The 20938-nt window shown below is 41.0% G+C and overlaps 1 protein-coding gene across 2 annotated transcripts in view; it reads right to left on the bottom strand.

The window, feature by feature from the left end:
• Nucleotides 1–20938, bottom strand: part of rnf150a (ring finger protein 150a) — a 120172-nt gene that overhangs the window by 28507 nt on the left and 70727 nt on the right. For both annotated transcript variants that reach the window (XM_048537512.2, XM_048537503.2), the window contains exons 3-4: nt 6751–6822; nt 3234–3316 (exon numbers count right to left, since the gene is read on the bottom strand). In XM_048537512.2, the coding sequence (XP_048393469.1) occupies nt 3234–3316; nt 6751–6822 (155 nt within the window). The remainder of the gene's footprint in view (nt 1–3233; nt 3317–6750; nt 6823–20938) is intronic.

The following is a 20938-nucleotide window of genomic DNA, read 5'->3' on the forward strand; positions in this document are numbered from 1 at the left end:
CAAAAGGAAGTGTGCTTTCTGACCCTTGGTAGATTCAGGTAAAATGAAAAATATTAGTTTTGCATGTTATTAATTTGATGCTGATTTCTACAACATAATCAATGCTTGCACTAAACCAAGAAAACAGTGCAAAAAAACATTCACTAAGTGTGATCGAAGTATGTGTGTTGTGGAAACAATATGCTTAACTTTTTTTTTTAGAACCTGAAGACTCTTGTACTATGGATGATCTGTCCCAGTCCAGCATATTATGAACTTTTAGTTAATATTTTTAAAATTTAGACACAAACAAACTATTACAGTGGCTGGTGTAAATCATATGGCCCTATGAGTCTCTGGAGCTCAAAACACCAAGATTCAAGCAAACATCAAATTAAATACGGGCATTCACAGTCAACTATGGGATTCATATATTCATTTTAAGGATGGGTCAAAAACCAAAAGAACTGTAGAATGACAGCAGTCCATCTCTGTTTTAACTTGGAAATAGGAGACATTTAATGTGTGCAAGACAAATTTGAGTGGATCCTATCAACTATCAATTATAATGAGTTCCCTTAGGCAAACGAGGCTGGTGTATTGAAAGGTGTCCTACAATAACACAGGATGATTGGAATCAATCAATCAACAAACACATCACCCTTTGTCTGGAAAAACAGATTTACAATTTGTTCTTTTAACAATCAGCAGAAGCCGCTTGCAGTTCAGGGTGAATTCCACCTGAAACCAAACTAACTGCATGTCATTCATGCAATCAAGGTAATAAACAGAAATATGCTGAAAGTGGGAAAACTTAAGAGATAAGCAGTCTTTCACCAATCTCTTCCCAGTTTATTCCAACTTTATGTTCACCCAAGAACCAATGTTCAGAAAGTTGATTGAAAAAAATCTTGTAGCTTAGTGAGAGTCTTTTGCTTTACAAAACTTCTGCAGCATTTGTTCATCCAAGAAGCTAAAGGCCTATCATGAAACTGAGATAGATGGATTTTTTTTTGAAACCTTGTTCTGTTCTTAATCTGTGTTTGATATAGATAGCGCAAAACAGTGTTACACAAGCCCATGAGATATTACACTTGCATGTCTGGGGCACATGATTGAATACAAGAAATCTCCTTTGTCTTAAAACTTTCAAAATACCTGCTGCTGAAATTATTTAACTGAGACACAGACTCCGTAATAAAAGAAACACCTCTTACACACAAAGACACAGATAATGGGCACTGAAAAGGAACACAATTCTGCCCATGACAAGTCTGCAACTGTATCAGTTATCAACAGAAATAAATTGCAATAATCCACATAATAAAATTTGCTGGCATCAGACAACACAATGCTGAAAGCCCAACGATGCCTAATCAGTAAAACTCTGATGGCATTTTAAAGCAAATAACAATTTGCGCAAATTTGACGACTCCACATAAACACAATCATCTTTCATAATGTGGTGCATCAAAGGAAAAATACAATACCTTAAGCAAGTTTCCATACTGCTGAAGAGTATAGCTGCAATAAGCAAAGCACCAGCTGAGTTGGGGATGGTTAGCTTAGGAAATGGAAAACCCAAAATTTGGATTCTCAGAGGTTACTTTAAAAGCAGAGCACAACTAAATTTCTTTTAAAATATCAGTGTCTAAGCCAGATTGTGACATTTTCTGACTGTTTGGCATGTAGACAGCCAAGGGTTGGAATTAAGTTGGCTATAACATGGGTGGGGTGGGTGAGAGTTGGTTATAGGAGGCCAGATGCCACAGAGTACACATTCGACAACATCCCTCCTTTAAGTCATGCTGTGTTGCTTGTGATACAAGGATCGATTATTTTAGCTATTCACCCTTTCCCAGTCTTTCAGTTCTTCGGGAATAAGTCTTTCTTCCTGTTGCTCTACACAATAAGAGCACATTTATCTTCTTCCTATTTCTGTCAACCTAACACATAAATAGCTATAAATCGGAGGAAAAACTAGACAACAAACTTCTTAGTTTACTTAAACATGTCACAATCAAGAGCCAATTTAACATTACATGATGGGGAAAATTTCAAGGATATGTCAGACAATCTAAAACTGGTTAACATCAGATATAAATAAAGCATTTATAAAGCCCAATACAAAAAGTTTAGACAAAAGTTTGATACTTTATATGTAAAATTAGTTATCCATTTGTAGAAGATTGGATTTGACAGAATTTTAATTTTAAAAAAAGGAGTTTTTGTTCTTTCAAAAAGACTGGCAGCAAAACTGCTTATTACATGAAATGATCACAGTAAATGTGAAAAGCTTCCAAAACGTGACAAATATGAGAAATGCTGTTTCTGGGTGTAAAACACAGCTGCAAATACATTGTTCAAAACAAACACGCCTGAGTAACCTATTCAATTTTTCTTTTCGGTATAGCTTAAAATTGTCTTTACAAGAATCATAATTTGCCATCTTTTCTTTCTTAGTCTGTAATTAGCACGGATGCCTCACTGCACCGAAGACCCGGGCTTGATTCCACCCTCGGAAGGCTGCCTGGGTGGACTTTGCTAATTCTCCAGGTGGTCTGGTTTCGTCCTAGAAGTCAAAGATGGGCAGGTTAGGTGGATTGGCTGGGTTAAAAATTGCCCATAGTGTCCAGGGATGTGTTGACTAGGTAGATCAGTCACAGAAAATTCAGGATTACAGGGACAGGATTTGGTGTTGGGGGCAAATCTATTGGTATGCTGTTCAGAGGTCTGGTGTGAACTTGTTGGGCTGAATGGCCTGCTACCACACTGTAGGAGTTCCATGATTCTGTGCCCACAGCAAAACCGATAACAATTCAACTATTTTTATTTTTAAATCTAGCTAGTTGTTCAAGCAAATTTGTGGATATACATTCCAGGAGCAGTTCTTTTAACACTGAGAACTAAAAAGTATAAGCAGATATCAGTAAAACATTCTCTGAAATGAAATCAGAATTAGTGGACATGATCAATCAATTGATACAATTTTTGGGTGGTGGTGGTTATCAGAATTGGTTTGGATTAGGGATCAGAAAGTATCATATCACTGAGCACTGAAATTCTGAAGGAGCCAATTTTGGTCCCCTATTGTTCAGAAGTGATAAAGTTCTTTTTAACTACATTGATTTTTATCATATTTAAATCACATGGGCAATTGAATAGTGACACAATCATAGTTTTTGCAAATTGATATGAATCATTTCTCAGGCAGAAACAGTACAAACAAAGCTGAATTTCCTCAAGGAACTTACCGACATGGTAAAATTCTCACTACATCATTTGGCTTATAGCCTTCAATACAAACAGCACAATTATCGAAGTCTGATTCAGTTTCCTGGGGGACGGTGGGGGGAGAGAGAGAGCGGGAGAGAAGAAAAAATAAATCATTAAAGCTATAAAAACTGTGCATTGCTACATTAGGAATCCATAAATGCAATTCCCTAGTCCCTTATATTTACTGCTTTAAAAAATACAAAGATATAAAACATCATGCATTACCATTGGAAGCCTGAAACATTAAATTATTAGAAAACTCAAAACCTCAAACACAGGTCAATCACGTGATTTGCATCTTTTGGACCCAACTAGAACTCTACTGTAACTTGTAAACAAATGAAAGAAGTTATGAAATTTGGACAGCAGATCACAAAAGAGAAAAGCGTAAGGCAACATTAGGTTCCACTCATTTCATAAAACTGCTCAAGAAGCCACATCCATCATGGAGTGCAAATACAATATCGAGCTAACTTTTCATTATTGTAAATAGTCATCTTTAAGTCATCCACCCTCGCCTCCAATTAGTGCGTGCTGTTCATAGAATTCTTTGCCACTAAGATTGGAATCATCTCATCAGCTGCCTCTGCCACACCTCTCCCTTTCCCTCATCCACCAGATCAAACTTCTCTAATGTTGCTTCCTCAACCTTCTCTAGTATTTCTCCTATCTCCCTCATACCAATTTGAGAATCTCATCCCTAAGTTGCACTTCTTACTATCTTGATTCTATTCCCACAAATGTGTCCAACGTCCTTTTGTAATAGCCATGACAGTTGATTTGGTCATCAGTACTCTTGTTTCAGGAGCTAATTATCCACTCATCTCCCATAAGTTAGCCTTCATCATCACTCTCCTCACTTACCATCTCAACAAATAACAGCCCATTATCAGTCTCCCTTTCCTTTCCAAACTCCTTAAACATGCTAGATAACAAAGTGTGAAGCTGGATGAACACAGCAGGCTAAGCAGCATCTCAGGAGCACAAAAGCTGACATTTCGGGCCTAGACACTTCAGAGAGGGGGATGGGGAGAGGGTTCTGGAATAAATAGGGAGAGAGGGGGAGGCAGACCAAAGATAGAGAGAAAAGAAAATAGGTGGAGAAAGAGTATAGGTGGGGAGGTAGGGAGGGGATAGGTCAGTCCAGGGAAGATGGATAGGTCAAGGAGGCAGGATGGGGTAGTAGTTAGGAAATGGAGGTGCAGCTTGAGGTGGGAGGAAGGGATGGGTGAGAGGAAGAACAGGTTAGGGAAGCGGAGACAGGCTGGGCTGGTTTTGGGATGCAGTGGGGGGAGGGGAAGAACTGGGCTGGTTTTGTGATGCAGTTGGGGAAGGGGAGATTTTGAAGCTTGTGAAGTCCACATTGATACCATTGGGCTGCAGGGTTCCCAAGCGGAATATGAGTTGCTGTTCCTGCAACCTTCGGGTGGCATCACTGTGGCACTTCAGGAGGCCCATGATGGGCATGTCATCTGAGAAATGAGAGGGGGAGTTAAAATGGTTCGCGACTGGGAGGTGCAGTTGTTTGTTGCGAACCGAGCAGAGGTGTTCTGCAAAGCGGTCCCCAAGCCTCCACTTGGTTTCCCCAATGTAGAGGATGCCACACCGGGTACAATGGATACAGTATACCACATTGTGAGACCTGCGAGGCCTTAAACATGCTGCTGGCTTCAAAGTATTGGCACAAATTTCCCAGAACTCATTGTTTCAATCACTCCAATATTTCCACTGCTGTCACAGTACCAAAACACTTCTTTTAAAATGATTCACATGATATCTTATCCTACTGTCCAAAACTGAACAACCACTCTTCATTCTTCTTGACCTGTCTACAGCATTTGATACAGAAAACCAGATCATCATCCTCCTCTAACACCTTTCTGCTGTTTTCCAGCTGTGTAAGAAGATGCTCACTTGGTTGCACTCTTATCTAACTCATTGCACAAAGATGATCACTTGCAATGACTTTTCTTCTCACTTCCACACCATTTCCTCTGCTGTTCTCCAAGTACCTATCCTTGCATCATCCACCCAAGAATCTGCCATGTGCTGCCACAAGGTATCCATCTGAAATGCAATTATGTTGCTTCCTGTTATAGTTGTGATATTCATTGTTGCTAAATTATCAGACAGCTTAAGCAGACATTTCCTTCAACTAAATATTAGAAAGCATGAACCCATGTTTTTTGTACCCACTGTAACTCCATTCACTAGCTATAGACTTCATTCTTGCCCTGGATAAGATCTGTGACTAAAACCAGATTGCTTGCAACTTTGGTGTCATGTTTGATAAGGAAAAGAACTTCCAAGCACAACCATATCACCAAGATATAGTTCATGGCATTGCATGATTCTGTCCCTGTTCCAGCTCATTTGCTTCTGAAACCCTGATCCTTCCCTTTTTTTGTAGTCTCAACTCAACTATTCTGACTCATTGCTGAGTTGTTTCCCACATTTCACCTGCTGTAAATTCTGGTGATCAAAAGCTTTTCTGCTGTTGGTCTCCTTATTCACACCAGGTCCCATTCCCCAAACATGCCCTGTGCTTGATGAACTATAGTGACCTCCAGTCAAGCAATACTTTAAAAAGTTCTCATTCTTGTTTTCAAATCCCTCTAGCCATACAACCTTCCAAGATATCTGTGCTCATCAAATTTTAGGCAATTGAGCTTCAAATTTAATTTCTCCACTAGTGATTGCATAGCCTTCAGCTACACAAGGTCTAAGTGCTAGAATTCCCTCCATGAACCTCTGACTCCCTACCTTTTTTTAAAAACCTTCTTAAAAGTGCCACTTCATTCAGGGTTTTAGTCATTTGCCTTTACGTGGCTCAGTGTTGTATCTTTGCTCTATAATTCTCCCATGAAATTCCTTCGGTTTTTTTTTAAGCATTAAAATCATTATACAAGCTATTAAAAAAAAGTAACAGACTGGTCTTGCGATTTAGAAGTGTTTTTTTTAGGTTGGTTTCAGTGTGTAGCAGTGGCTGGGATTCCCAGTCCACGTTCTCAACTAAAGCTGAAGTGAGGTATTAATAGCATTAATGAGGATCTCCTACAGAAGAAACAATCAATCATATACTAAGGAAAAAACATACCGTACCTTCCCAATTTTTCTTAAGTGAACTAACTAGGTTAGAGTTAGCGGGTTATTTTTCGAAGTGTCAAAGAGAAAATCTATTTTTTGCTCCTGAATTTTTCTGAGTTGAAAATCATATAGGCCATTGCTAGGCCAATGTTGAAGTAATCCATCAAAGAACAACCATGGGGAGATGTGGTGGGCTGTTAATACTAGAAATAATTTTGTATAAGTTTAGTCGTGGAATACGTGCATGACTGACTGATATTTACTGCTAATCCCTAATTGCATGTGACAAAATGGCACTAGTTAATTTGTTTGCATTGTCAACTGCAATCTGTGAAACCTTTGTCATAGAATGTTATCAAGCACCAGAGCAAACAAAATTGAATGGGCAAATTTCTTAAAAATGATTACCTTATCACCTTTCTTGATTGTTCTGATTTGAAGTTTACCAATTGCTTTCTTAGCAGCATCTCCAAGACGGCGCTAGTGAAAAAAATATTTCCATTACAACAGCAAGATAATTTATGTATTAGGTAACCGTTAGTATATACTGTAGGTCAACATTCATAAAACTAAGTGGGCAAATTTGTAAAATCAATATAGTACATGCAATCACAGTGAGCCATGTAATCCTCAACCCCTCCACATTCCTAACAATCCACTGACTTCACTCTACCCTCTGGGATATCTCTCCCAGTTCTTTTGGCTTACCATTGGAAGGCTACACTTTTAGTTGCCAAAGCTCCATGCTGTACAGTTTTCTTTAAGATCTTACGGAAAGAGTCATAGAGATACACAGCATGGAAATAGTCCAACTCTTCCATGCCAACCAGATACCCTAAACTAATCTACTCCCACTTGCCAGCATTTGACCCATTTCCCTCTAAACCCTTCCCATTTCTATACCCATCCTGATACATTTTAAAAGCTGTAATTCTATCTTCTCTAAGGGCTTTCTCCTCAAACATCCTCTTAAACTGGGTCTGTGGCCAGGTTTTGAATAACTTTCAACATTTTTTAAAAATTCAACATTATTTATTCCAAATAACTTAATCAGGCATCCTGGGACCTTTTCTACTTTAAAAGCATCATAAGAACGCAAGCTGTTGCTGTCCTAATCTGCAGTTTGACTAGGTTTAGAACAAAATAAGAGGGAATTATTAGATTTGACAAGGAGTGCAAGGTTGTAATGTTATTGTGTTTCTCACTTCAAGGAACCCTAAGATTCCACTTCAGGCCAGATTCAGCTTGTAAATCCAACCATATTGTTTTGCTTTGTCTTTTATTTTACTTGCCAGTTTGCCTTTTTGAAGGTTGATGGTTTCCAGCATTGCTGCAACATTAGTGAACAAATTTCAAATCAGAACATCAAGATGTCTGTACAAGCTGCTTGAGATAAAGGCAGGTTAAGCGAAAACACTGATTTTTCAAAACATTTCCTGATTGTTCCAATTTAAGCATGTTTAGAGCACTTCCATAAACATTCCTTTTCTGTAATGTACCCACTTTGATCCTCCAATGAACATAAGAACATTTCAAAATTGGAAACTAGGATATAATAATCAATTTCAGCATCTAACATTTAAAAAGCCAAATAGCAGAATACAAAGCAGAGGCAGTGTTTCACTCATTAGGCTGAGATTTTCATACATGCACCCACATTTGGTGAAGCAGAAAAGAAAGAAAAAGGATGCTCAGAAATTGATAGGTTTGCAGTTGACCCATGAGACTCTGATCACCTGCCAAAATATCAAAGAAAAAAGGTTGTGCATCTTTAAACAATTACCTTCATTTAACACTGTCAATTGCTAATGACTTAAACATACCATACTTCAAATGCACATTGTAGAAGAGAAACGATCATTTACAAAGACACCTATTATTAGCTCCTGTGAAAGTACTATATAAACACTTACTGTAATAGGTCTCTCAATGTTTAGCTGTTGTTCCAGGAAGCATTGTTCATGTTCCTACTACTCCTTTTCCCTTGCGGTTAGAAAACTATATTCTGTAATGTTCCAAAACTAGAGTTTTGTCTCTGATCATGATCTAAATCACATGTTACAGTAGAAACTGTTTGAATATGCTGTCAGAACCATCTTTTGGCTCATTGAATTATACACCTTGGGGTTTTTAGCACTTGTGCCGATTATTCGTACAAACATAAAACTTGAAATTCTAAAACATGACCATGCAAGCAAGCTTCTTTTAACAGACCACGTACAAATAATGCTTTTACACTGAGCTTTGTTTTCAATGGAATTAACTGAACATCAACAAAACTTCAACAAGATGTCAAATGAATTTTGACAGCATTTAACAATTCATTTTTTCAGTTCATTATCTTGTAAACATATTTCAAAATGTTTTGTCTTCACTGACCAATGCTAATAATCATTTAATTTATGTACAAGTTGAGTGTGAGACTATTTTAAGCCAAGAAAAAAATATCAATATGAATAGAGATAGTAGGAACTGCCGATGCTGGAGAATCTGAGATAACAAGGTGCGGAGCTGGATGAACACAGCAGGCCAAAAAACATCAGAAGAGCAGGAAAGCTGATGTTTCGGGTCCGGACCCAAAAGATCAGCTTTCCTCCTCGGCTTGCTGTGTTCATCCAGCTCTACGCCCGGTTTGCTATGACTAATTTGAGCGATATTTTTGGAGGGGTTAGAATTCAGCCTCACCCATTATCTTATTTCCAGCTGTTTATGAAAGCGCATCAGCTGGACATAGTTACCACTTCAGAGACTGTTTTTGTCAGTCTCACTCCCAACATGTGCACAAAACAAATCAAAAATATTTTCATGAATTTTTATTTATTTAAAAACTTCCAGAGACTTTTATTTATATACATTAAATTGATCAAATTTATCAAAAGTAAAAGCCATATACAAGTTATACAATTTCAGTTTTTATCACAGCATAGAACAGATAACAGCAGCTCAACATACACTGAACTAAAACTGTCCTTTTCTTTTAGGCAACTTTGACAGCAAATACTTATGTACACAATTATAGGCTGCTTTTTGTTGTGTACTATTCTGTGATGAATAGGTTTGTCCCAGGATGGATTTGACTTATGCAGCAAGGCAGAAAATCAGAGATTTCCTTCTCTAATCCCTTTAAACGGTTTGGTTCACTGTAAATAGCAGCAGTGGCCTTGTCCAATTTACAATTGTTCCTGTTTTCACCTCTCCAGTCTTTCCAATTATATAACAGACAGTAACAATCATGATGTATTTTCAGAAACCTGCACCAGGGCCTATTCGTAGACAGCTAAATAATTCATTCAGACAGGTCTTACTTCTTTCTCTGTACCCATTAGTTGTGCTTTGAACTGTGACTGGCAGACCGAAACCCACTGCAGTTAGGATTTTATAATAAATATTCGTTGCTTCTTAGATGTTTATCCCCATGGCAACATTGAGTCACATGGTCATTTGTTGGAATTTATTGAAATTAAAAACTGTGGACCACTTGACACTCTTTCAGAATGCTCTATTTCAAATGGGAAACATTAGGTTTCTCTCAGTCTCCCTAAGCACTTATGGCTGAATAGAAGTCATATAATTTACCTTTCAAAAGACAGAAAATTACAATCGTCATGTCTGACTGGGCCAGTTAGAAAAAGTTTCATGACAGCAGCTTCTGCCTTGAAGGACAAAGGCAACAAGATGCAGGGGAGCATCACGGGATCCACATAACTCTCTAAATCACACACCATTTGGATTTGGAATTATTTTGTGGTTCTTCCATTGCTGTTCAAATAAATCATGGAACTTCCTACCGACCAGACCTGAGGGAGCTCCTACATCATAGTGCTGCAGCAGGTCAAGGCGGCAGTTTTATGAACAATAAATTTTGACCTGATAGCAATGCCCTTATCCTATAAATGAATAAAAAGTGACATTGCAGATATTACAAATAGAAAATTTTATTAATTTGCAAATATACCAGCACTTCGTTCTACTTCTAAATATACGCTGCAGTTATCAAGTTGACAACATTTTTGGGACCACCCCCTCCCCACCTTTGCCCTCAGAAGCGTGACATGAGGCTTATTCTTCCATATGCAAAAATCGCACCATGAAGTAAATAGCAAGGCCATTTTATGATCGCATGGTAAACATGAGCAAAAAGACTACAACAAGAGTAAAATGGACATCTGGAAGATGATACCACTTGTTCTCCTTCCTAAAAGCACGGTAGGTGTACCTACATCACATGGATTGCAGTGACATTGCTACCTTCTCAGTCAGTAACAGATGGGTAATAAATGCTGGCTTATCCAGCAATGGCCACATCCTCCAAAAGAATAAAAAGAAATGTGGGAGGAGCAAATTGAGAGGTCACTGATACAAGTCATGAAAAATATCAAATCTGAAATTCAGAAGAATGGAATGTACTATCAGAGTGGTAGGGGCAAATAATATAGGTGCATTTAAAATGTAAGCATATATGAAAGAAATGTTATATTGATAAATTTATTCGTGAAAGAATGCAAGATGACTTGAATGGAACCCAAATGCCAAGTGTACAGGTTGGGATAAATGGCTTGTTCCTGCGATGTAGGTTTCATGCAGAATCCACCACACTTACAGCATATTAAGTGCACTGGTTATTCATAGAAAATGCTGTGCATATTTATGATCAAGCAATTAAATCTATACAACTGCTTCAGTTCCATTTGTTCACAGTCATTTTATTCTCTCACTTAGTGTCTCAGAATCTTTTTGATGAATTAACAAAGATTGATGAGGATAATGTGGTTGATGGTTAGTACATGGATTTCCAAAGAGTATTCAATAAGGTGCCACAAATAGGCTTACTAGCAAAGTGAGGCTCATGGACAAAGACGACAGTTTGGCATGGATGCAAAGGTGCCTAAGTGACCGGAAAATCTAGTGATAAACACAATCCTTCTTGGACCAGGTGGTGGTATATAATGACAGGGCCCAGGGGACGGTACAATAACTACAGCTTTTTGTGATTTCTTTGAAGACATGGACTTGCGAATACAGCACACAATTCCAAAATTGCACATAATAGCAAACATGAATGCATTGTGAACTGGGAATGGATGCAAGGCAGGTGCAGTTTAATGCAGAGAAATGTGGTAATATATTTTAGTATGAAAAATGGGGACAGGCAATACAATACAAAACATGAAATTTAAGGGCTGCTCAAGAACAGAAAAATCTGACAATCTTATATGCACAAATTATTAAATGTGGCAGCAAAGTCAGTGGGATGAGATCAAAGGAACAAGTAATGTGTCTCATGGACAAAATAAGCTGTGAGGAGGCAAAAGTTGAAATAAGAGAGAACTACAGGAAGATGAGAGCTTGGAGGCCAAAGCAAGGAGGGGTAATAAAGAAAGTGGCCATGCAGGTTATTGTAAGGAGATTCTTGACAGTGACACCTAATTGTCACTAAGATTGGTACAATCCAAACAGGTGCATGCACACAGTTTGAGAGATGACGGGGGCAGAATTTTAAAATGGTTCCAATAGTGGAAAGAGGAAGACATTATCTTTGTATTCCATAACCAGAACCTGACAATGTTTCAGTGGTCACCAGAGATGGCTAAATCAGCTGCCCACCCTATTAATTTAAGCCTGTGTCTCTTGGGCTTAAGGCAGCGAAGATACAGACCTTATTGGAAAAAAAATAGCTAGGGTGGAATAGCACATGGAGACTAGAACAAAGATGGGCATGATAATGTGCCTGAGTATGTTAAGTAGATGCAAAAATGTTGTGGCAAATAGAAGGGCAAAGAATAGATAGTTGGGATTTCAAAAGTTATACATGATTGAGGAATAGGTTTTTCCAGGGGCAGATACAGGAGGAGGTAGGAGTGGAAAAATTTGTGGCTGGCAAGTGATACAAGGAAGGGATCAGGGGTGGCTTTATCTTTAACTGTTTTGCTATTCCTTTTGAAACAATGTGAGATGGCAAATTCAAAAGAGTGTGCATTAATATGGATTAAGGGGTTTACATGGAGGAAGATATTTAGGGACAGCAACCTCAGAGCATACAGAATGCTATTTGAGATCAAGGTTGAAATCACCGAGGATGAAATGTTATTTACTGCTAAGGATGAGAAGAGAAAAGGAAAGGAGTGAAGAAATTAGTGACTTTTAAAAACTTATACCTGGGAGGGCAATACAGAATAAGAATATTAAAAAGAAAAATGAAACAAGATTAGACACTCAAAAAGAGGACAAAGGTGCTAGAGAAGTAGGGGATCAGGTCAAGGTGTGATCAGGATCGATGCCATTACAACATGATGGTCTGATTGGTGTAAGATATAGCCAGAAAGGAATGTTTCAAATGTCATCACCCTTCAGCCAGATTTAGTGATCTCCATTACATGGATTTCACCATCAAATACAGGTGTGCAGGACTCATGATATCATAAATTGTATCTTTAACAATAAATGTTTTCAATCACATTGAACAATACCAGGAAGTAAAATGAACTGTTTAATAGTTATATCTTAATACTTTTAAGACTGATCAATGTAGAATTGGGAGATGCCACAAATAGAACAATATTTTCTCAGGGTCAGCTCAACAGAAACCTCTCAGGAGGCCGTTAAAGACCCAGCTGTAATTCACTCAACCAACAGGCAATCTTCAGGAAGAAGAAAATTATATCAGTTCAAGTGATTTCTTAAGATCGTTATCGACAAGGGTTTCAACGGTGTACCCAATGAAGAAGCAGAAAATCAATAGCAGCAACTCCTTGATATTCACATTTAAATGCAGATAGATATTAGAGGTGCTATCTGTGTCAGAACTGTGATGACAGAATGCTGACAATCTAACCTTGGGTACTTAATCTGCTTTAAACTTTATTTCATTCAGTTGGAAGTCTTATGTGAATTTGCTGGTTCATTTTTTTGAAAGTGTAATTGTTCATGTTCTAATACGAATACGGTGAGAAAAGAATCTTCAGATTATTTGTTAGACAGTGTTTTTGTTAGATTTCAAGCTGTTTCCTGGTTTACACAAAGTCTCATTACCATTTGTACATACTTCTGCATGTCATTACATTTGTCCCAGAGAATTCTTGTACTCTGCAGAATTTGTATAGATGATTGTCTCTAACTGTAACCAATAAATGTTAAATAATCTCTTTGCAAATACAAGAAGAAAAACCAGCTGACTCATCACTAATGAAAGAAAGACAGGCAAGGTCAGAAAGACAGGCAAGGTCAGAAAGACAGGCAATTTTCCTACATGCACAAAGATAATGGCAAAGGAAACACAAGAACAGGTTATAATGTATGGTGGAGTGCCATCCCTTCTTGCTTTAAGGCATCAGATTTAGTCTGTAAGGCCATTTTCAAAAGTAAACGCAATGTAATGCATTCTCTAAGGATGTCAGAAATCTTCACTTAATACTTCCTACTTATCCAGCATTTGTAGTATCCTTTCTTTCAAATTACAAAAGCAGTGACCATTTCTTCCACAGCAATCCCACATTTAAAAGTTACTACGCAGTATTGCTGCTCATCAAGTTATGTATAAATTAGTTAGCTTTTGTTATTTTGAATATCAATTATAATTTTAAGGTATAGTTTTTGATCAATTGAAAACTGCTTTGTACTGACTGCCTGGTACCCACATTAAAAAAAACTTACCAATTCTATAGTGTAGTTAATGAGGATATGGTTGGAATAATTATTTTAAAAATAAGAATTGAAATAGTGAACATATCAAATTTAGGTCTTAATTTACAGGATGAGGGAGTCATTTGCTGGGCAGCAATTATTGCCCAGAAGGCAGTTCAGAGTCAACCACATTGCTATGGGTCTGGAGTCACATTGGCCAGACCAGGTAAGGACATCCATGAACCAGATGGGTTTTGCCCAACAATTGACAATGGTCATCATTACATTCTTAATTAGATTTTAAAAAATTGAATTCAAATTCCACCACAAAAACCTGGATCCCCAGAATGTTATCTGGGTCTCTGGATTAACAGCCATCACCTCCCCTAAATGATATTCTATGTTTAAGTACTGTCAGTTTTTAAGTAACTTCCTTTATTTTCATCTTGTCTAAATATCAGTCCATCTGCTCCAGGGTCTAGTCTGTGGGATTCTGTGTGAAATTAACTTGCAGTTTATGGTCAACAGTCAGAAAGGCCACAGGATGACAGTTGGGAAAACAAAAAAAAATACCGGACACTTATTATCTGCAAACAAAATGTCAGTTTTGACCACTGACCGAAGTTACAAAAGTTGATAAAATGGTTCTATTAAAGAAGCAAATCCACCTAATGCAACCATTTTGTTCCCAGTTATTCTTCAGTATTTGTAACTCTTCTATAAATTCAAGGCCAAGCAGCCAAAGTTTTATTCAACATTAGAATATTCTAGATTACCAGATTAAATTTAAAATGTATTTTTTTTTTAAAAAGAGCTTCTATAAACTGGACTGGGGTTGGGCCAGGGTGGGGAGTCATCTATTAAGGACTGGTCAAAAATTAATTCAATGTAACCCAAAAGATAAATTACTCACTTTTTTTAAAAAAAACACATATTTCATTTTAATTAAGATTTGATTTTTAAGTATCTGCATTAAATCATTCAAATACAAAGTTAAAATTGTGATGCAGCTCTTTAAATTTGCTTTCAAATTATCCAGATTTGAAATTTTGTGCAATGTGAATCTATCCAAGGTGAACAGGTAAGTGAGAGATAATGGGAACTGCAGATGCTGGAGAATTCCAAGATAATAAAATGTGAGGCTGGATGAACACAGCAGGCCAAGCAGCATCTCAGGAGCACAAAAGCTGACGTTTCGGGCCTAGACCTTTCATCAGAGAGGGGGATGGGGAGAGGGAACTGGAATAAATAGGGAGAGAGGGGGAGGCGGACCGAAGATGGAGAGTAAAGAAGATAGGTGGAGAGAGTATAGGTGGGGAGGTGGGGAGGGGATAGGTCAGTCCAGGGAAGACGGACAGGTCAAGGAGGTGGGATGAGGTTAGTAGGTAGATGGGGGTGCGAGGGATGGGTGAGAGGAAGAACCGGTTAGGGAGGCAGAGACAGGTTGGACTGGTTTTGGGATGCAGTGGGTGGAGGGGAAGAGATGGGCTGGTTGTGTGGTGCAGTGGCGGGAGGGGACGAACTGGGCTGGTTTAGGGATGCAGTTGGGGAAGGGGAGATTTTGAAACTGGTGAAGTCCACATTGATACCATTAGGCTGCAGGGTTCCCAGGCAGAATATGAGTTGCTGTTCCTGCAACCTTCGGGTGGCATCATTGTGGCATTGCAGGAGGCCCATGATGGACATGTCATCTAAAGAATGGGAGGGGGAGTGGAAATGGTTTGCGACTGGGAGGTGCAGTTGTTTGTTGCGAACTGAGCGGAGGTGTTCTGCAAAGCGGTCTCCAAGCCTCCGCTTGGTTTCCCCAATGTAGAGGAAGCCACACCGGGTACAGTGGATGCAGTATACCACATTGGCAGATGTGCAGGTGAACCTCTGCTTAATGTGGAATGTCATCTTGGGGCCTGGGATAGGGGTGAGGGAGGAGGTGTGGGGGCAAGTGTAGCATTTCCTGCGGTTGCAGGGGAAGGTGCCGGGTGTGGTGGGGTTGGAGGGCAGTGTGGAGCGAACAAGGGAGTCACGGAGAGAGTGGTCTCTCCGGAAAGCAGACAGAGGTGGGGATGGAAAAATGTCTTGGGTGGTGGGGTCAGATTGTAAATGGCGGAAGTGTCGGAGGATGATGCGTTGTATCCGGAGGTTGGTAGGGTAATGTGAGAGAACGAGGGGGATCCTCTTTGGGCGGTTGTGGTGGGGGCGGGGTGAGAGGGATGTGTTGCGGGAAATACGGGAGACGCGGTCAAGGGCGTTCTCGATCACTGTGGGGGGCAAGCTGCAGTCTTTGAAGAATTTGGACATCTGGGATGTGCGGGAGTGGAATGTCTTATCGTGGGAGCAGATGCGGTGGAGGCGGAGGAATTGGGAATAGGGGATGGAATTTTTGCAGGAGGGTGCGTGGGAGGAGGTGTATTCTAGGTAGCTGTGGGAGTTGGTGGGCTTGAAATGGACATCAGTTACAAGCTGGTTGCCTGAGATGGAGACTGAGGTGTCCAGGAAGGTGAGGGATGTGCTGGAGATGGCCCAGGTGAACTGAAGGTTGGGGTGGAAGGTGTTGGTGAAGTGGATGAACTGTTCGAGCTCCTCTGGGGAGCAAGAGGCGGCGCCGATACAGTCATCAATGTACTGGAGGAAGAGGTGGGGTTTGGGGCCTGTGTAGGTGCGGAAGAGGGACTGTTCCACGTAACCTACAAAGAGGCAGGCATAGCTGGGGCCCATGCGGGTACCCATGGCCACCCCCTTAGTCTGTAGGAAGTGGGAGGAGTCAAAAGAGAAGTTGTTGAGGGTGAGGACGAGTTCAGCTAGGCGGATGAGGGTGTCGGTGGGGGGGGACTGGTCGGGCCTGCGGGACAGGAAGAAGCGGAGGGCCTTGAGGCCATCTGCATGCGGAATGCAGGTGTATAGGGACTGGACGTCCATGGTGAAGATGAGGTGTTGGGGGCCAGGGAATTGGAAGTCCTGGAGGAGGTGGAGGGCGTGGGTGGTGTCACGGGCGTAGGTGGGGAGTTCCTGGACCAAAGGGGAGAAAATGGAGTCCAGATAGGTGGAGATGAGTTCGGTGGGGCAGGAGCAGGCTGAGACGATGGGTCGACCAGGGCAGGCAGGTTTGTGGATTTTGGGAAGGAGATAGAAACGGGCCGTGCGGGGTTGGGGAACAATGAGGTTGGAGGCTGTGGGTGGGAGGTCCCCTGAGGTGATGAGGTCATGAATGGTGTTGGAGATGATGGTTTGGTGCTCGGGTGTGGGGTCATGATCGAGGGGGCGGTAGGAGGTGGTGTCGGAGAGTTGGCGTTTGGCCTCGGCGATGTAGAGGTCAGTGCGCCATACTACCACTGCGCCACCCTTGTCTGCGGGTTTGATGGTGAGGTTGGGGTTGGAGCGGAGGGAATGGAGGGCTGCCCGTTCTGCGGGGGAGAGGTTGGAGTGGGTGAGTGGGGTGGAGAGGTTGAGGCGGTTAATGTCTCGACGGCAGTTGGAGATGAAGATGTCGAGGGAGGGTAGGAGGCCTGGGGGTGGTGTCCAGGAGGAGGACTTGTGTTGGAAGCGGGTGAAGGGGTCAGTGGAGGGAGGGTTAGGCTCCCGGTTGAAGAAGTAGGCATGGAGGCGAAGACGGCGGAAAAACTGCTCTATGTCCAATCGTGACTGGTATTCGTTGATGTGTGGTTGTAGGGGGACAAAGGTGAGCCCCTTACTGAGGGCTGACCGTTCGTCCTCAGTCAGTGGAAGGTAAGTGAGGTGGTTTTTGTTCAACTCTGTACATTATAGGTTAAATAAAATTGCTCAAATATTTATAATGTGAAGGATAATGCATTAGCTATCAGAACTTCATATAAACAGGCTTCCAGAAATCTCTGCTAAAGTTTATAGGTCTGTGGACTAGAATACAAGGTGAACTGCTTACTGGTCATGAGGAGTAAAGCTTGCATCTACAAAGCATGGGTTATTATGACTTGTACATACCCAAACAGTTGGCCAGCTATTTCCAGTCATTTGAAGGCCACCATGGTGTTACGATATGGAATGAGGAACTGTATTACAGATTCATACAGCATAGAAACAGACCCTTTGACCCAACCAGTCCACGCTGACCATAATCCCAAACTAAACTAGTCACAACCGTCTGTGCTTGGCCTTTATATCCTTCCAAACATTTCTTATTCACATAGTTATTGAAATATCTTTGAAACGTTGTAACTGTACCCACATCGACCACTTCCTCTGGAAGTTCATAAACCACTGTGTTTAAAAAAAAGCCCCTCACATCTTTAAAGTATTTCTCTTCACACCTTAGAAATATGCCAAGTCTGAAATTCCCCAGCCTAGAGAAATGACACCTGCCATTCCCTTTCACTACACCCTTCTATAAACTATAAACCTCTAAAAAGGTCACTCCTCAACCTCCTATGCTCCAGTGAAAAAAGTCCCAACCCCATCCAGCCTCTCCCATTAACTCAAACCCTCCAGTTCCTGCAGAGATTCCTCTGAATCCTGAATCCTCACCAGCTTAATAACAAAATATGCTTCCTATAACAGGGAGACCAGAACAGGACACAGCACTCCAAAAGAGGCCTCAAAGTCCTGTACAACCTCAACACAAGTTCCAAATTTGTCACATAGTACTGTCAATGACTACTTTTATCAACCTTCTGAGGATTAACAGTAGACAGGTGGGGCAGTAATTGGTCAGGTTTGTTTTGCGCTACCTTGTGTGGACAGGGCACATATGGGCAATTTTCCACGTTGCTGGGTCACCATCAAGTTTTCCTTTTAAAACTGTAGCAACTTGACTGAAGACTCAGAGACACAGAGACAATAAGGAGTTGCAGACACTGGAAGCCAGAGTCTATAGGTGAAAGGCTGGGAGAGCAGAACAGGTCAGACAGCAGAGGTGCAGGAAAGTTGATGTTTCGGGCTGAAACCCTTCTTCAGGGCTGGGGAGAAAGCCCAGAAATAAGTTGGGTGGGTGGGAACAGGTAGGACAGATGATGATAGGTGGGTATAGGTAGGGAGGTTATTGTGATTGGTCCGTGGCAAGGGTGGAGCAGACAGGTGAGTAGAAAGATGGACAGGTTAGGTGAAGTCAGGGAGAAGTGGTGGTGGTAGAGGGGTGGATGTGGGATAAGATTGAGGTGGATGGATTTTGAAGCTGGTGAAGTCAATGTTGAGGCCATTGGGCTACAAGCTCCTAAAGGCAAAACATGTGATGTTGTTCCTCCAGTTTACATTTGGCCTCACTCTGACAGTGGAGGCAGCCAAGGACAGACATGTCGTCAGGGCAGTGGGAGGGAGAATTAAAACGGATGGCAACCAGAAGTTTCGAGCTAGTTGATGCATGCAAAGCGCAGCTGCTCTGTGAACTGTTCAGAGTCTGCATTTGATCTCCCAGATACAGGGGATACCACATTGGGAGCAACAGAACAGGTTGGATAAAGTGCAGGTGAACCTCTGCCAAATCTGGAAGGATTGTTTGGGGCCTTGGATGGAGGCAAGAGGGGAAGTGCAGGGGTTGGTGTTGCACTTCTTGTGGTTGCAGGAAAAGGTACCGGGTGTGGTGGAGAAATTGACAGAGAGTCAGTTGTTCTGGAACACTAAGCACTATTGCCGGAATGTTGTCTGAGCCCACAGCCTTTGTAGTAAACATTGCCTTTAACAATTCCATGATATCATTTGGGGGGAACTGAATTACCTGATAATGACATATGATGGCTGGAATCTTAGGAAGAGCCTGAGATAGATCATTTATTTGGGTCTTCAGGCAGAAGATGGTTTAAATGTTTCATCTTTTTTTAAAGGAAAAACACACACTGACATGCTGACTTACCTATTATTGAGAATGGGGATATTTACAGATCCACCTCCTCCAGTTAGTTGTTTTTTTAAACATATTGATGGGACTTGGGTTGCACTGGCTAAGCCAGCATTTATTGCCTATTTCCAAATGACATTGAGGTAGTGGTGGTGGCCTGCCTCCTTAAACCCCTGCAGTTGATTATGTGTAGGTTTGCCCAGGGAGGCTCTTCCTGGATTCTGATCTAGCAACAACGGAGGAATGCTTCCAAGTCAGAATTGAGAGTATCGTGGAGGAGAACTTGCAAGTGCTGTTGATTCCCTGCATCTGCTGCCCTGCCCCTGTAGATGGTAGTGATTGTAGGCCTGGCAGGTGTTGTCCAAGGAGCCTTGCTGAATTGCTGAGAGCATCTTATAGATGGTACACACTGCTACAGCTGCGTTACTGTGGTGAAGCAAGTGAATGTTTTGCAGTTATGGTGCCAATTAAATTGGTGCTCCATCCTGGATGATGAAAAGAGACCAGAGTGTTGTTGCAGTTGCACTCATCGAGGCAAATGAGTAGCATTTCATTACCTTTCTCACTAGTGTCTTGCAGGTAATAGAAACGCTTTGAAGATCCAGGTGGTGAGTTTAAGTGCTACACTACTACAAGCCCCTCACATGCTATTGTTGCTACAGTATTTATATGGTGAGTCCAGTTTAGTTTCTGGTCAATGATAATCTCTTCACTGTTGATAGTGAGGTATTCAGCTATGATATTTCCACTAAATGTTAAGGAGTGACGTCTCTTGTTAGAAACAGTAACCGTCTAACACTAATGTGATGCAAATGTTATTTACCACTTGTCAGCCCTAGCCTGATATTGTCCAGGTCTTGCTAAAAAAGGGCATGAACTACTTTAGTATCTGAGCATCGAGAATAGTGAACATTGTACAATTGTCGACAAACATGTCCACTTCTCACCTTACGATAGAGGGAGGGTCACTGAAGCAGCTGAAGACGGTTGGGCCCGGGACACTACACTGAGGAACGCCTGCACTGATGTCCTGGAACTGAGACGACTAACCTATAACAATCAGAACGCACTTTGTATAAGGTAATGACTCCAATCTGGAAAGAATTTTTCACCCCTTAATTTCCCTTGACTCCAGTTTTATAAGGCATCCTTGAAACCACAACTGGTGAAATACAG

This window comes from Stegostoma tigrinum, chromosome 1, assembly GCF_030684315.1.
Source record: "Stegostoma tigrinum isolate sSteTig4 chromosome 1, sSteTig4.hap1, whole genome shotgun sequence".
In the NCBI taxonomy this organism is placed as follows: Eukaryota; Metazoa; Chordata; class Chondrichthyes; order Orectolobiformes; family Stegostomatidae; genus Stegostoma; species Stegostoma tigrinum.